At 40.7% G+C, this 17,049-nt stretch overlaps 1 protein-coding gene across 1 annotated transcript in view; it reads left to right on the top strand.

Annotated features, from left to right (window-relative positions):
• The window catches only part of PLCG2 (phospholipase C gamma 2), a 152,042-nt gene extending 144,063 nt beyond the window's left edge, over positions 1 to 7,979 (top strand). Inside the window, 2 exon segments of the mRNA XM_036834873.1 lie at positions 6,754 to 6,938; positions 7,642 to 7,979. Coding sequence (XP_036690768.1) covers positions 6,754 to 6,938; positions 7,642 to 7,684 — 228 coding nt within the window. The 3' untranslated portion in view covers positions 7,685 to 7,979.
• Positions 7,980 to 17,049: the final 9,070 nt, after the last annotated feature.

The following is a 17,049-nucleotide window of genomic DNA, read 5'->3' on the forward strand; positions in this document are numbered from 1 at the left end:
ATCAGTATAAAGTGTGGTAAAGCAATAAAATTATCTGCTCACAAATTATGGTTATATACTTTAAAAAACAGACTCCAATTTTAAGGAGGCTGATTTGTGTATTTGTCATGTATCTATTAAGTCACTCACTTTTCTCTATTCTAAACAGTTGGAAGTGTGGGATGGGAGGCAGGGACAGATGGGAAATCTCATTCATGATAATGACAAAAACTATAACATCATGTTAGGAGTAATTCAAATAAGAAAGGTATAGGGCTTTTAGACTGGAAGACATAAAGCAACACCTGAACAAGGAGAAATATACACCAACCCTTCCAAAGTTAATGTTTGATTGAAATCAGAGGTATCAGTGTAAGCTCACTTAAAATACACACAGGTATGCAGAAATAAACATATGTTTGCATCAGTTACTCTACATATATACATACCCTAGCTGTGTCTACTGAGAGGGCCTAGAACTAATGACACCCCAGTAGCAATGAGCACATCCAAGCACCCACATCTTGCTTTCTAAATATCATTCTACAGTAAAAGAAATCAGAGCTCTTTAGACAAGAGCTTAATTCCAGAGAAGGGACAGATAAAATATAAAATGAGCCTGGAGTATCTTCAAATTCCAGTAAGTAACAGATAAAGAAGTGCTAAAGAAAGGATGGTGACACATCAAAATCTCCGAAAGGCCCAAGCTGGAACAATTTGAGCAGCAAAATAATAATATTGGATTATAACCCATGGACACGTGAATGTTTAATAATTAAAAGAGAGACATACAGCTCAAAATCAAAAAAACCACCCAACCAAAAAAATGGGCAGAAGATCTAAGTAGACATTTCTCCAGAGAAGACATACAGATGGCTAATAGGCACATGAAAAGATGCTCACCACCACTCATTATTAGAGAAATGCAAATCAACACTACAATGAGGTATCACCTTACACGGGTCAGAATGGCCAGAAAGTCTACAAATAATAAATGCTGGAGAGGGTGTGGAGAAAAGGGAACCTCCTACACCGTTGGTGGGAATGTAAGCTGGTGCAGCCACTATGAAGAACAGTATGGAGGTTCCTCAAAAAAATTAAAAATAGAGTTACCGTAAGATACTGCAATCCCACTCCTGGGCATATATCTGGAGAAAACAATACTTTAAAAATATACGTGCACCCTTATGTTCATTGCGGCACTATGTACAATATCCAAGACATGGAAGCAAATGAAATACCCATCAACAGATGAATGGATAAAGAAGATGTGGTATATATAAACAATGAATATTACTCAGCCCTTAAAAAAAGAATGAAATAATACCATTTGCAGCAACATGGATGGACCTAGAGATTATCATACTAAGTGAAGTCAGAGAAAAACAATATCATATATTACTTATATGTGGAATCTGAAAAATGATACAAATGAACTAATTTACAAAACAGAAACAGACTACAGATACAGAAAAATGTATGGATACCAAAGAGGAAAGGTGGTTAGGAGGAATAAATTAGGAATTTGGGCGTAACAGATTCATACTACTATATATAAAATAGATAAACGACCACAACCTACTACTATATGGCACAGGGAACTATATTCAATATTTTGTAATAACCTATATGGGAAAAGAATCTGAAAAAGAATATATATATGTGTCTGTGTGTGTGTGTATGTATAACTGAATCACTTTGCTGTAAACCTGAAACTAACACAACATTGTAAATCAACTATACATCCATAAAAAATAATTTAAAAATAATAATTAAATGAGAGAGAAGAGATAGTTTTTCCTTACAGAAGAATTCCATTAAAAAATACAGGAGTGACCTAGAAGAAACAACAGGCAAAGCATTCTCTGACATAAATCGTACCAATGTTCTCTTAGCTCAGTCTCCCAAGGCAACAGAAATAAAAACAAAAATAAACAAATGGGACCTAATCAAACTTACAAGCTTTTTGCACAGCAAAGAAAACCATAAACAAAAATGAAGACAACCTACAGAATGCAAGAAAATATTTGCAGATGATGCGACCAACATGGGCTTAATTTCCAAAATATACAAACAGCTCATACAACTCAACAAGAAAACAAACAACCCAATCAAAAAATGGGCAGAAGATCTAAATAGACACTTCTCCAAAGAAGACATACAGATGGCCACCAGGCACATGAAAAGATGCTCAACATCGCTAATTATCAGAGAAATGCAAATCAAAACTACAATGAGGTACCACCTCATACCAGTCAGAATGGCCATCATTAAAAAGTCTACAGATAACAAGTGCTGGAGAGGGTGTGGAGAAAAGGGAACCCTCCTACACTGTTGGTGGGAATGTAAGTTGGTGCAGCCACTGTGGAAAACAGTATGGAGGTTCCTCAGAAAACGAAAAATAGAACTACCATATGATCCAGCAATCCCACCCCTGGCCGTATATCCAGACAAAACTATAATTTAAAAAGATACATGCACCCTTATGATCATAGCAGCACTATTCACAATAGCCAAGACATGGAAACAACCTAGATGTCCATCGACAGATGAATGGATAAAGAAGATGTGGTACATATATACAAAGGAATACTACTCAGCCATAAAAAAGAATGAAATAATGCCACTTGCAGCAACATGGATGCAACTAGAGATTATCATACTAAGTGAAGTAACTCAGAAAAAGACAAATACCATATGATAATCACTTATATGTGGAATCTAAAATATGACACAAATAAACCTATCTACGAAACAGAAACAGACTTACAGACATAGAGAACAGACTTGTAGTTGCCAAAGCAGAGGGGAGGGATGGACTGGGAGTCTGGGGTTAGTAGATGCAAACTATTACATATAGGATGGATAAACAACAATGTCCTCTCCTGTATAGCACAGGGAAGTATATTCAAATCCTGGGATAAACCATAATGTAAAAGAATATAAAAAGAGTGTATATAGGTGTATAACTGAGTCATTTGCTGTATAGCAGAAATCAACATTGTAAATCAACTATACTTCCATAAAAAATAAAATAAAAAAATAAACATTCAAGAAAAGAAATGCAGGAGTGAGGGAAATAGAAAATCGTCTTTGGAACACCACAGGAAAGATCTACCAGTGGATGCTAAAATTAGTGAGTCAAAGTTTGAGGAGAAACAGGCTATTTGCATAGTCTCAAACTACTGATACCTTCCTCTAAGAAATTTAATTGGAAAGAAAAACAGGAGCTTTGCAGTGGATGAACCCAGCAGACACCATCTTAACCAAAAATGATCAGTGTCACCACCAGTAATATGTTGACATCATGTACCTCCTGAGAAGGTGTGGCATTCGTGCCAAAGCTGCATAACCTCAAACAAATCATGAGAAAACACTGGACAAAGCCTTGAACTGCAGAGTGTTCTACAAAGCAAGTGACCAGGACTCTTTCAAAGTGTCAGGGTCATAAATGGGGGGCGGGTGGGGCTGAGGAAATGTCACAGATTGGAGGAAACTGGAAGACACGGCAGTTGCGTGTGATGTGGGTTCCTGGACTAGATCTTGGACCAGATAAAGGACATGGATGGAAAACTCAGTGAAAACCAAATACTTTAGTTAACAGTATTGCCCCAATGCTAATTTCTTAATTTTGATAATTATACAGTGGTTGTGCAGGATGGTAACCCTGGGGACCAGGGTGGCACAGGGTATGAGAATTTGCTGTACTCTTACTGCAACTTTTCTGTAAGTATAAAATGGCAACATAAAAAAATTAAAAGGAAAAAGCATTGGTGGGGGGGAGAAAACAAACAGAAAAAAAGTAAAGATAGAGAATTCCATGAAGGTTTTGTCACAGAGCAGAGAAAACTTATTACCAAAGGTGTTCTCCAAGAATTCAAGGATTTTAAATTCTAAATTATACACACACACATCCATCTAAAACAAGGGGTTAAAGAAGATTCAAGGGCTCAAAGTGGGAATAATAATAAAATTGCAATGTAAACATAAATTGATATAACCAAAAATGGATTTAACTCCATGGGGGAAGATAAAACAGCCAAATCTTTCTCTCTGAAGATAATCCTTAAAAACTGAAAAACCAAGAACTTGGAGTAATAAGCAGGGTTTTTTTGTTTTGTTTTGTTTTGGTTTTTGTTTTTTAGAAAAACAAAATCATTTAACTGTGAAGTTAATAATCAAAAGAAACCACTGTTGACTTTAGGGGGCAGGGATCAAGAGGCAGGGGGTGGTGAACCAGGAGACAGCTGGGTTTTTTGGTAATAATCCTCGTGGGACTTCTTGGCTCTTTAAACTCTGTGCTTATGTAATTAATAAAAACTGAAAATGTAAAACGTAAGAGGGAGTAGATGATATATTGATGGAGAGCATATGACTTATTCAAGGACATTTGCTGTGAAGGTGACGAGAGATGGGTCCTTAGCTGCTGGGGTGAAGGCAGAGCTTCTTAAGATGTACTTGCATACTGCTGATGGAGATGATTTAGTGAAAAAGGGAAACGAAGCAGGACAGAGAAAGGGTAAGTGCAGGAGGAAAGCCATGGGCTATATGGTAAGGAGCCAGATGGGCAGATTTCCCACGTAATTTCATCTACACGAAACACGAAACAAGGCCATCAGCTGAGATTGGGGAGATTTAGGGAGAGCAAAGGTGTGAAACAGTCATCTTAAGAGCTGGAAAAAAGAATTTCTTAGTGAAATACAATAGGATTGTACTGTTTAACGTGCTTCTATAATGTACGTGTTAATATTTTATTTAGGGTTTTCTCACTGCTATTCATTGAAGTTTTTGGTCAGGTTTTGTTATGCCGGCTTCATATAAATTACTTGGAAGCCTTCTTTCTCAGGGCTATGGCACATTTTGAATAGAATTGGAGGTAACCGCTACCTACATACAACAGATGTCAAAGATACCATTTGTGAAGCTTTCTGGGGCTGATATAAAAATTTTCTCATTTTCTTCCAGGATAATTATTTTTCTGTTATGGGCTACTTTTCTGTAATAGAACATATGTGTGTATATATATGTTGAGCCTCCCTCCCACCCTCCCTATCCCACCCCTCTAGGTGGTCACAAAGCACCGAGCTGATCTCCCTGTGCTATGCGGCTGCTTCCCACTAGCTATCTCTTGTACGTTTGGTAGTGTATATACATCAGTGCTACTCATCATTACATATATGAAAGCAACATAAGTTGTTTTCTTCTAGGCGGAGAGCAGGTGAAAAGAGACCATTTGTAGTACAGTGTTGTTTTGCTTTAGTTTTAATAGGAAGGAAAGCTGGTCTCCTTGAGGAAGGATAAACGGTTAAGCGAAGTCACTATGGACCCTTCCCAGTGCCTCACTCAGTACGTTGAATCAGTTACCAAGGACCACCCATTTTACCTCCACTCCTTGTGCAAAGACAGTCATCGTTTTACTCCTCGGCACTTTGCCAGTGGCCAGAATAACCTTTACCATCTCTATCCCCACTCTCCAAAGTCAGAGTTCTACCTGCTATCCCGGGGATGTCCATGATGGTTTGTTAGGTCGTTAAGGTGAGAAAAAAATTTCAGACCAAGCTATGGTCTGAGCCACGTTTTATAAAAATAAATGACAACAGAAGCCCACTTGTGTATATGGATGCCCGTTTTTTGTAGCACTGGAGTCTCTCACTTGACCTACTGCACCAGTGGTAACAGCCACTAGACCCACCCCCTGAGTAGCCATCCTTTGCACAATAGACAGAGACCTTTTAAAAACATCAGTGAGGCAACACACCCTCTCCTCCCTTGCTGAAATCCAAACACCTTACCCGGTAAGATTTTTTTTTTCCCCTTAGCATAATGGGGGGAATATTTTGGCTCAGACAACTGCAGGGTTTAGGAGTAGGGCTTGTTTCAGTCATGGCTGGATCCAGGTGCTCTCCCAGCGGCTCTGTCTCCCTCTCTTTCTCGACGCGATAGCAAAGGGACTGCTAGCAACTGGAAACAATCATCACTCTTTCCACTGATCCCCAAGAAAAGAAACTTTCTTTTTACCAAGAGCACTGACCAGAGGCCCAGGGCTGCTACCCATCTGCCTGGCTTGGGTCACACGCCAGGGGGCGGCGGTGACAGGGGAGTCGTCGTTACTGGCCAGCGTGACAAGCCCATCTCTGGGGGTATAGCCTATGTTTCCCTGCCTCTTTTTGCCGCAGCGGGGGTGACAAGTTTATTGAGCTATAATTTGTATACCGTACATTCCACCCACTTCAAGTATACAGTTCAATCGTTTTTAGTCTATTCAGAGTTGTGTAACCATCATCATGGCCAGTCTTGGAATATTTTCATCCCCCCAGAAAGCAACTCCTGCTCATTAGCTGTCTCCACTCACTCCAGCCCCCAGGCCACCACCAATCTACCTCCCACCCAGGCTGCCCTCTGCCTCACCTGCTGTGTTCCACTATAAGCACAGAGCCTTTGCATTTGGATGAGAGCCAGAAGGTGACACAGACCCACGAAAAACCAGGTTTGATTAAGAAACAGGATCAGTGGGCAGTGCATTTGTTATTTCAATGTTTCACAATAAAGCTCCCCCTCCTCGAGAACCAGAGTTTCTAAACTGCTTGCTTCCCATGGAGTAAATGACTGCAAGTTTATCTTTGGTGAAAAGAGGGCCTAGATCTTCTGGGAAGGTCCCAGCAGACGACAGGTCTGCCCTGTGCTCCCCTCCCTCACACCCTCCAGGTGCCATGCCCCACATCCTGGTTTGGAAGACACTGTCCCCACATGGTTGTTCTCACCTCTGTTCCCCAGGAGAGCGAAGAGGAGCTTTACTCCTCCTGCCGCCAGCTGCGGAGGCGGCAAGAAGAACTGAACAACCAACTCTTTCTGTACGACACACACCAGAACTTGCGCAGCGCCAACCGGGATGCCCTGGTCAGAGAGTTCAACGTCAACGAGAACCAGCTGCAGCTGTACCAGGAGAAGTGCAACCGCAGGTGGGTCAGTCCCCGCCCCCACCACTGCAGACCCTGCAGCCACTGTGATGTTGGGCCCCGGGGCCAGGGCTGCGGGAAAGCCTCCGTCTTTAGAAATCCTGATACCCTTGACTCTACTTCTCTTTGCTCCATCAATTACTTACAGTTAGAGCTTAAGCATCTGCACCTTCCCTAAGCTGAGCCGTCCTCACGAGAGGGACACTTGAATGTCAGAGTGCAAATAAGCCATGACCACTACTGTTTAAGGAGCGCTTCTAGACTTCCCAAGCATGGGCTAGACCAGTGGTTCCTAAAATCGAAACAGAATCCCTCCCCCTCCGCAACAAGGGATGCTTTGAATTGTGCTACGGACGTGTAAGGAGAGACAGCCAAGTATGCCAGATATTCCTGCTCCACCAAGAACTATCGTGAAGAAAATGCCAGTAGCAACCTCCGTTGCAAAGAGCATGGAGACTCCTTACCCATGTTATTTTCATTTCATCTTGACCACACCTACACAGTAGCAGTGACCCCAGGATAATGACCAGTGAGGAAACAGATCCACAGAAGTTGCATGTCTTTGCCAGGGACTCACTTCTCCAACTCTGCCCTGTACCCTCCAGCCCCGAATATCCTGCAAACGTGTGGACAGAGAAATGTCAGAGTTCAGCACGTGGCCCATGTCCTAGACTAATGGATGACGGTGAAATCTGTTTCATTTCAGGTTAAGAGAGAAGAGAGTCAGCAACAGCAAGTTTTACTCATAGAGGCCGGGCTCCACGTGTAAAGGTGTCGTGTGTGCGCGTGTGTTTGCATGTAGGACTGTGTGCTCTCTTCGGACCCTGGGAACATGCTCACGTGTGAGGTCATCCTCTCCTCAAGCCTGTCAGCGAGATGACGTTTCTGAAGTCGACCCAAGTGGCATGAGTTGGGGTAACTTCCTGGTACCTTTTTCGTCTTGGACAATTTCTTAACTTATAGTCTCTATAGAGGACCCCCAAACCTGCTCACATTTGACCTCTCGTGTTCCAAACCTCACTGAATAAAAGCAATGAAACTCTTGATCAGTTAAAGCTTCTGTGCACGACCTGTAGAGTGAGCAGTATTCCTTCTCTGGCCCCTAAAGACCCAGATAATTGACTTCCACAGGAGATGAGCCCCATCTCTTAAGGAACTAATTCATTAGATTCTGGAAAGGATTTGAACTAAAAGGCAAACGATTTCACACTTAAGGCCGTCAGAATTTACCAGGGCCCAGAGAGGAGCCCTAGGCCTGCCCCAGGTCAAAGCACTTTAACTGCCACCAGCAGGCTGAACCGACCTGCTGCCACACATGACAGGGGGCTGGGGGTGGAGCCCATCCATTAAGACAGAGACTTGCTTCGTGACTGGGGCAGTGGGGGTCAAGGGTGGAAATCTTGGGGCCTCTTTGATTTACAGAGCTGATCAGAGCCCCTGAAGGCTCGGCCAGCTTCTCACTCACCCCTGCTCCGTCCACTTATGAGCTGGCTGCGTAGCCACAGGGAAGCTCCGGGTCTGCAGCTGTCCACAGGCAAGAGGTCACTCGCTGCTTAAACGGGGTGATACAGGGTAGGCTCTCTGGATTATCCAGTTTTCTGGAGCAGTGAGCGAAGTCTTAGGAACCTACAGAAAATCTCAGATTCGGCCACCCACAAAGGGGCAGACCCACCTAGGACAAGATGATCCTCCTCTACATCTTGAGATGCAGTTTAATGATTTGTACAGTGTGATGCTTTAATAAGGCTTTTTCAAGGCGAGGATAGTGTGCGGGGGGTGGGGAGTGGTCCGTAGAGCCACAACTTGGTCAGAGGGAACTGAGAACTAACTTAGGAGACAAAAGGGAACTATGGGAAACAAGTGACTGCTGGGGAGCCACAAACCAGCAGTCAGTCTGGTGGCTTTACTTGGATGGAACTGTGTCCTAGAAATCCACTCCGCCCGCCCCTTATTATCCTGGGTTTAGCATGCACGAATTAGCTGGAGTACCTTAAAGCCAGCCATGCTCTGTCTCATCAAAAGACCCCATCCCTCCATTCCACGCAAGTTTATCAAGTACTTCCATACACCAAGCACTATGCCAAAGTCTGGGGGTTCCAGGTCTTAAAAAAATTAAGGAAAGAAAAGAAAAGCCATGGTTACCAGTCTCATGGAACCTATCCATGTGCTTCTAAAAGAAATGCGTTTTATCGTCCATGAAGCCCTGAGTATACCTAACAGCCCCACCTTGGTCAGGCTGCTCTTATTACGTAGTTATTCCTTGAGTTGGAGTTGCTGTTTTATTTGGCAGCCAGCAACTGAGAGAAGAACATTCCTGATGGTAGCAAATGTTCAAAGCAACATTCAAGAAAGGTTAGATGGAAAAGGCACTGAGTTGAATGCTGCAGGGAGGGAATTTTCAGACTCTGTAGCCAGTGCCCCATTGGCTGTTGGCCAGGAAGCCACTGGAGCCTAATTATTGCACCTCCAGCCACAAGCCCCTTTTGGCTCCAGCATTACTTCTACAAGCTCAGGTGTTGATGTCATTACCTGTTTTCAGCTAGGGGTGAATAAAAGACATAAACCTTCCATCTCACTCCATTTTAAAGCCAAAAGGTAAGACCAAGATCTCCTTTCTGCTTAAAATGGATTTTATGCTTCTGTGTCAAAAAAAATTAAGAAGTGGTAGCATAGAAGGCAGAAGCTAAGCATCTTTTCAGCTGCTATCTTGTAGAATCCATACCGAGCCATACTCACGCAGAGACAGAGCAGGCACATGAGAGGGTTTATACTCTCAATGGTGCTGGGAAGAACCCTCTCCCCTAAAACCGGCTCCTGCTCCTCTGTGCTACAGTGACTTGAATCCACCATTAGAGAATATTTGCTTTGGCACTACACTCTCCCCTTAATAGGGTAACACATTAATCTGGTTCTTGGTGGTGGTAGGATTCTCTAGGTTGAGACACAGAGAAAGTGACGGGCACAGATGACATCAGAGTCTGCCCAGATGCCACATAACCTAAGTATAAAATATCTAGCTGAGATTGTGGTTTAACAGCCATGTAATGAGCACAGCCAGTTCAGGTCAAGGAGAATCGTGATTGATAGGAACAACCTGAAATGGCAGCAACATTGATGGAGTCAAGCCATGATTGCCTATGTGTAAAATAGTCTTTATTCTAATTGATAAAGGAAATGGTGAACATCCGTTATTACGTGGAAATATAAATGGAGGAGGCTGGTTAGATCATTTGAGTTTGTGAAATTTAGGTTATAGAAAGTTAATTTCTCTACTGTAAAACTTGGCTATTCTAATGTGCACAGTGACGAGGGGTGTAGAATATCCCTTTCCCAAATTTGATCTGAGAACCCTTTTGCCAACAAACATCTTACGGGACTAGTTACAGTGGACATTTGAGGACCTGCTGCTTTATTAATTAAGAGGCCACATAATCTAATAATTTATATGCTTTATGACATAGTTAAATAAAAACTAAACTTAAGCCCCCAAGGCCAATACTTTTTAAAGTGGGCCAGTCTTATCCCTAGCAATCTACCAGACCTTTCCCAGGAGTTAGTTTTAGGGGATCAATTTTCAGATCTTCCCCTTCCTATTGTACTCTTTCCTAAGATTCATCTGCCCGAGAAAATGCCCTTTTCTCTCCTTACCGAAGAAAACATCTTTCCCCATAGTCAGTCTTACTGTAGAGCATGACTCAAGATGTAAACATCAAAATATGGTGTTTGGAAAGTGAAAGCCTCTTAACAGGATACAAAATCCTTCCGCAATGCTGGTGGTTCCCAATTCTTTGCTTTCAACAAAATTGAAGGAACACCCAAGATTTCTGAGTATTTATTTTAGCACGTAGTTCTGAAGGAGTTGGAAGAATTCAGCTACCCTGCTGTCACATAATTCCTTCTGTTCCCATCCATCTGTGTGAAAGACCATCAATATTTCCATACATAAAGCTGAAAAGGGAGAACAGAATTGATACTGTACCTTGACAATTCTAACAAAGATAATAGTAATCTACACAGAGATGAAATAATTGGAGGGAGAAGCCTTCTTCAGCTCCTTAGTGATACATTGCCAATGAAATTTTACTGTGTTTATTTAGTACTTCATTAAAATGTGCACTCTATTAAGCTCAGTCCAGAAGAAGTTTAAAATATGTAGAGCCTTATGATGACAGGATATGTAACTTTGTTACAGATATGCAACTAAACAACATAAAAGCCGAGAATAATTGGGCTAAAATTTTGAGGGGGAAGTAGAATAAAAATACAAATTCAGTGAGTAAAAAAGAAAAGTGTAGCATTTCCTACCATTAAAAAATTGCCTTGTTTAATTTTTTGAAAGGATGATAGTGGCTACCACCTATTGTACTTAGAGGCACTTGGCTAAATTTAAAGGGGAATGTAACCGTTTTGCAGCATCTACAACATGCCTGCACTTCGATGCTTTGCAACTATTTAGGATGAAAAATTTTAGACATCAATTTAGAAATGTGTAAGGGCATACACCGGTTCTCAAAATTCACTTATGAGGTCTCTGAACATAAAATTTTACAATCGGTGATCTAGGGCCACTAAGGATGAGTCATATTTGGAAGTAAGAAGGATGGCTAAAAGGGGCTCTACTTCTTTTAATTTTCAGAAGGAATGTAGCCGAACTTTCTACTTAGGTGACATCTAACTTTTTGGAGACAACCCTAAAAGCTATATTCTTGCCAACAGAAAGCTAATAATTAGATTAAGAAATATGCAGAATTACAAAACTGGCATTTGAAAAATACTCAGTGATTTGTCTCAGGCTTTTCATTCTCAAAATATTTTCTTCTTGAAGAGCCAGCTTCTACAGTGATCCTGTCTCAGAAATGTCCATATTTCTTATTTTTCGATAGGCTTTAAGAAGATGCATTTGTAAATGTGTTTCATTATTAAAGCTTAATTTATTTTTTATATAGTGTGTGCTTGTGTGTACATAGAAGATCGTGTGAATGAGTTACACAAATGTTGGCTGTTGTTAACGTGAAAATTAAACGGCTGTGTCACATTTTTAAAAAATAAAATTTGGTCTCGTTGAATACAGCAATCTACCCAGAAGCATTTTGTTATTGTTTTTAAATGCTATTCACTTTTTTTGTTCTCCTAAAAACAAGAAATAGGTCAGTCACAAGATAGGTACAATTACAGTTCTCTTTAAACAATCTGTTTTTCTATCCTTTACTCTTTTCTCTAGGTTACTGGTCTTACTTTCAGCAAAAGCTCACTCTATGTAGAAACGCAAGTTTCTAAAACTAACACGTGACCACTCTGCAATTTGTCAGTCTTTGGAAGAATGCCCTGTGCTAGAGGGGCAATAATGTTACTAAAAACACCTGTATTTCTCGACTAAGTGATAGGGCACAGGAGAGCTGTCAGCCATTGTATTTTCTTGTCATCAAGTCCCGTGTGCAGGAAGCCACACTGTGTATCTTACAACTGTTTTATCCCCAGCCCTCATCCACTGATGACTGGACGAGTCACCCTGGTCCAAAAACTTGAGAACAATCTATGACAAACCCTTGCACTTGAAGGTAAACAGGGAGGAGTAAAAAGCAAAGGAATTAGAACTGATAAAAGGTCATTTTTAAAAAATGGATAAAATCATAACTCTCATAAACATATAAAATTGAACACACGTCCAAAAATTTATTTAACTCCTTTATTAACAAAGGAACCAAGAAAATGTTACAACTGGTTCAAAGGAGAATTCAAAGAACAATACATGTTTAGGCTACCAGCTGTCCTGATTATCTGATTCTACACCTTCCACTGTGAGTAATTCAGATGATTCTTGCCCCTAGAAATGCAAATTGTGTTCAGTGGAAACTCAGTTGATCATTGGCTGTGAGTCAGTACTCACAGTTTTTGCCAATTTTTTATTTATTTATTTATTTATATCTTATTAAGCAAATTCATTTTAGCATCACCAACGGACATGAAATCTGACCCCTACTTACACCACACAAAAATCAAGCCCAGTTAGGGCTTCCCTGGTGGCGCAGTGGTTAAGAATTTGCCTGCCAATGCAGGGGACACGGGTTCGATCCCTGGTCCGGGAAGATCCCACATGCCACAGAGCAACTAAGCCTGTGCACCACAACTACTGAGCCTGCACTCTAGAGCCCACGTGCTGCAACTACTGAGCCCGCACGCATAGACCCCATGCTCTGCAACAAGAGAAGCCACCGCAATGAGAAGCCTGCGCACCACAATGAAGAGTAGCCCCCGCTCGCCACAACTGGAGAAAGCCCACGCTTAGCAACGAAGACCCAACACAGCCAAAAAAAAAAAAAAAATCAAGCCCAGTTAGATTACAAATCAAAATGGAGAAGATAAAACAGTAACAGTTCCAGAAGGCATTCACAATCTTAGAGAGAAGTTGTTTCAGCAGAACACCAAAAGCACTACCCCTGAAGGAAGACAAAATTAGACTCTGCTAGAGCTCAGAACTGTTGTTTATCAGAACATATAATTAGTAGAACGGAAAGGCAAGCAACAGGGTGGAAGAAGACATTTGCAACAATCTATCTGACAAAGAACCTCAGTCAAAATGTGACTCCATCCCTCTAAGTCAATAATCCATTAGGGAAAGGTGTATTTCATAAATAAGCACCTCACAAGAGTACATCCAAATGGCTGACAGGCAAATGAAAAGATGCTTACTCATTATCTGTAAGAGAAAATGCAAATTAAGACAATAAGATACCACTAATTGCTTACTGGAGTGGCAAAAACTGAAAAGCCTAACAATACTATCAATTGCTAGCAAGAATGTAGAGCGACTGGTGGTTCTGTAAATTGGTAGCAAATTACATTGTAAAGACGTTTGACTCTCTCTACCGAAGTTAACCACATGCATACCCTATGACCAGTAATTCCACTCCTAAATACAGTTGGCCCTCAGTATCTGCGGGTTCCGCATCCGTGGATCCAAAAAAACTTCAGATAATGTACTATGTTTCCAATCCACACTGGCTGAATCTGCAGGAGCCGAATCCGTGGATAAGGTGGGCCAACTATGAGACTTAAGCATCCTGGGAGTATTGTAACACAGCAGGTCCTAAAACCAGTCCCCCACAGAAGTACATACCTATGCCTCCAAAGGACATGTACAAGACTGTCTGTAGTACTGTGATTCACACTAGGCAAAACCTGAAAGAGTTCTGCTGTCCATCTACTGCACAACTGTTAAACTGTGTGTCTTTACACAATGGAGCAAATACAGTGACTACAAATCACTGAGCTGTAACAGCATGGATGGATCTCACAACTGTAATTTGAGTGGAGGGAGTTACATACAAAGATAGCAAAGGAACAAAAATGGAACAACGCAAATTAGTAGGAGGACATGCAGGAAAATGCAGACTATTTGAAAGATGGAATAGTATAAGGAGGTGAAATGGAATGGAACTCAGCACATATACAGAACATGGATACATTTAAACAATACAGTTTGAGAAAAGTGAAATGCAGAACCATGCATACCCAGTGATACCATTTATACACATTTAAAAAACTACATGCAGAACAATATTATATATTGCTTGTAACAGACATATGGATAGATAGGTAAACGTATACAAATGGACTGAAAGGAACATCCAAAAGTCAAGACAATGATTGTGTTGGAGGGAAGGCAGTGAGTGAGATAGGAAAAGGTAGTTTTAGCTCTGTTGTGTTTTCTTTTTTAAATATTGGAAGTGCTGCTCTGCTTGGTAGAAATATAAAAGCAGGCTTGCTTACAAAGAACTTATACTGATACTCCTCAAACTCTTCCTAAAGAATGAAGAGGAAGGAACACTCCCAAAGACATTCTATGAAGCCACCATCACCCTGATACCAAAACCAAAGACACTACCAAAAAAGAAAATTACAGGCCAATATCTTTGATGAATATAGTGCCCCAAATTCTCAACCAAACATTAGCAAACCGAATCCAACAACACTTAAAAATGTCATACACCAAGACCAAGTTGGATTCATCCCAGGGTCACAAGGATGGTTCAACACACACAAATCAATCAATGTGATACACCACATCAACAAAAGAAAGGACAAAAACCACATGATCATCTCAGTAGATGCAGAAAAAGTATTTGACAAAATTCAACATCCATTTATGATAAAAACTCTTACCAAAGTGGGTACAGAGGGAACAAATCTCAACATAATAAAAGCTTTTCATGACAAACCCACAGCCAATATAATACTTAAAAGCTGAAAGACTTCCCGCTAATATCTGGAACAAGACAAGGATGCCCACTCTCACCACTTCTTTTCAACATAGTATGGGAAGTCCTAGCCACAGCAGTCAGACAAGAAAAAGAAAGAAAAGGTATTCAAATTGGTAGGGAAGAGCTCATATTGTTATTATATGCAAATGACATGATACTATATACAGAAAACCCTAAAGACTCCACACAAATACTACTAGAACTCATAAATTCAGCAAGGTAGAAGGACAAAGATTAACATACAGAAATTGGATGCATTTCTTTACACTAAAAATGAATTATCAGAAAAGGAATTGTTTGTAAACAAACAATCCCTTTTAAAATTGCATCAAAAAAACAATAAAATACTTAGGGAATAAACCTCACCAACGACGTGAAACATGTATATGCTGAGAAGTATAAAACATTAATAAAGGAAATTAATGAGGATTCAAAGAAATGAAAAGATATCCCGTGTTCTTGGATTAGAAAAATTAATATTTTTAAAATGGCAATACAATCCCAAGTAATCTACAGATTTAATGTGATCCCTATCAAATTACCCATGACATTTTTCACAGAACTAGAAAAAATAATCCTAAAATTTATATGGAACTATAAAAGACCCAGAATTGCCAAAGCAATCCTGAGGAAGTAGAACAAAGCAGGAGGGATAACCCTCCCAGACTTCAGACAATACTATGAAGCTACAGTAATCAAAACAGTGTGATATTGGCACAAAAACAGACATATGGATCCATGGAACAGAATAGGGAGCCCAGAAATAAACACACACACCTACACTCAATTGTTCTTCCACAAAGGAGTCAAGAATATAAAATGACAAGAAGATAGTCCCTTCAGCAAGTGGTGCTGGGAAAGTTGGACAGCTGCATATAAATCAATGAACTTGGAACACACCCTCAAACCATGCACAAAAATAAGCTCAAAAAATGGCTTAAAGACTTACACGTAAGATATGACACTATAAAACTCTTAGAAGAGATCATAAGCAAAACATTCTCTGACATAAATTGTACCAATGTTTTCTTAGGTCCATCTCCCAAGATGAGAAATAAAAACAAAAAATAAACAATGGGACCTAATCAAACTTACAGGCTTTTGCATAGCAAAGGAAACCATGAAAAAAACAAAAAGACAACATATGGAATGGGAGAAAATACTTGCAAATGAGGGGACATGGGCTTAATTTCCAAAATATACAAACAGTTCATACAGCTCAACAACAAAAAAACAAAAAACCCAACTGAAAAATATGCAGAAGACCTTAATAGATATTTCTCCAAAAAAGACACACAGATGACCAGTAGGCACATGAAAAGATGCTCACCATCACTAATTATTAGAGAAATGCAAATCAAAACTACAATGAGGTACCACCTCACATCAGTTAGAATGGTTGTCATTAAAAGGCTACAAATAACAAATGCTGGAGAGGGTGTGGCGAAAAGGGAACCCTCCTACACTGTTGGTGGCAATGTAAATTGGTACAGCCACTGTGGAGAACAGTATGGAGGTTCCTTAAAAAACTAAAAATAGGGGCTTCCCTGGTGGCGCAGTGGTTGAGAATCTGCCTGCTAGTGCAGGGGACATGGGTTCGAGTCCTGGTCTGGGAGGATCCCACATGCCGCGGAGCAATTAAGCCCGTGCGCCACAACTACTGAGCCTGCGTGTCTAGAGCCTGTGCTCCGCAACAAGAGAGGCTGCGATAGTGAGAGGCCCGCGCACCGTGATGAAGAGTGGCCCCCGCTTGCCACAACTAGAGAAAGCCCGCATGCAGCAACGAAGACCCAACACAGCCAAAAATAAATAATAAATTAAAAAAAAAAAAAAAAAAAAAAAAGAGAAAAAAA

This window comes from Balaenoptera musculus, chromosome 19 (assembly GCF_009873245.2).
Source record: "Balaenoptera musculus isolate JJ_BM4_2016_0621 chromosome 19, mBalMus1.pri.v3, whole genome shotgun sequence".
Taxonomy (NCBI): domain Eukaryota; kingdom Metazoa; phylum Chordata; class Mammalia; order Artiodactyla; family Balaenopteridae; genus Balaenoptera; species Balaenoptera musculus.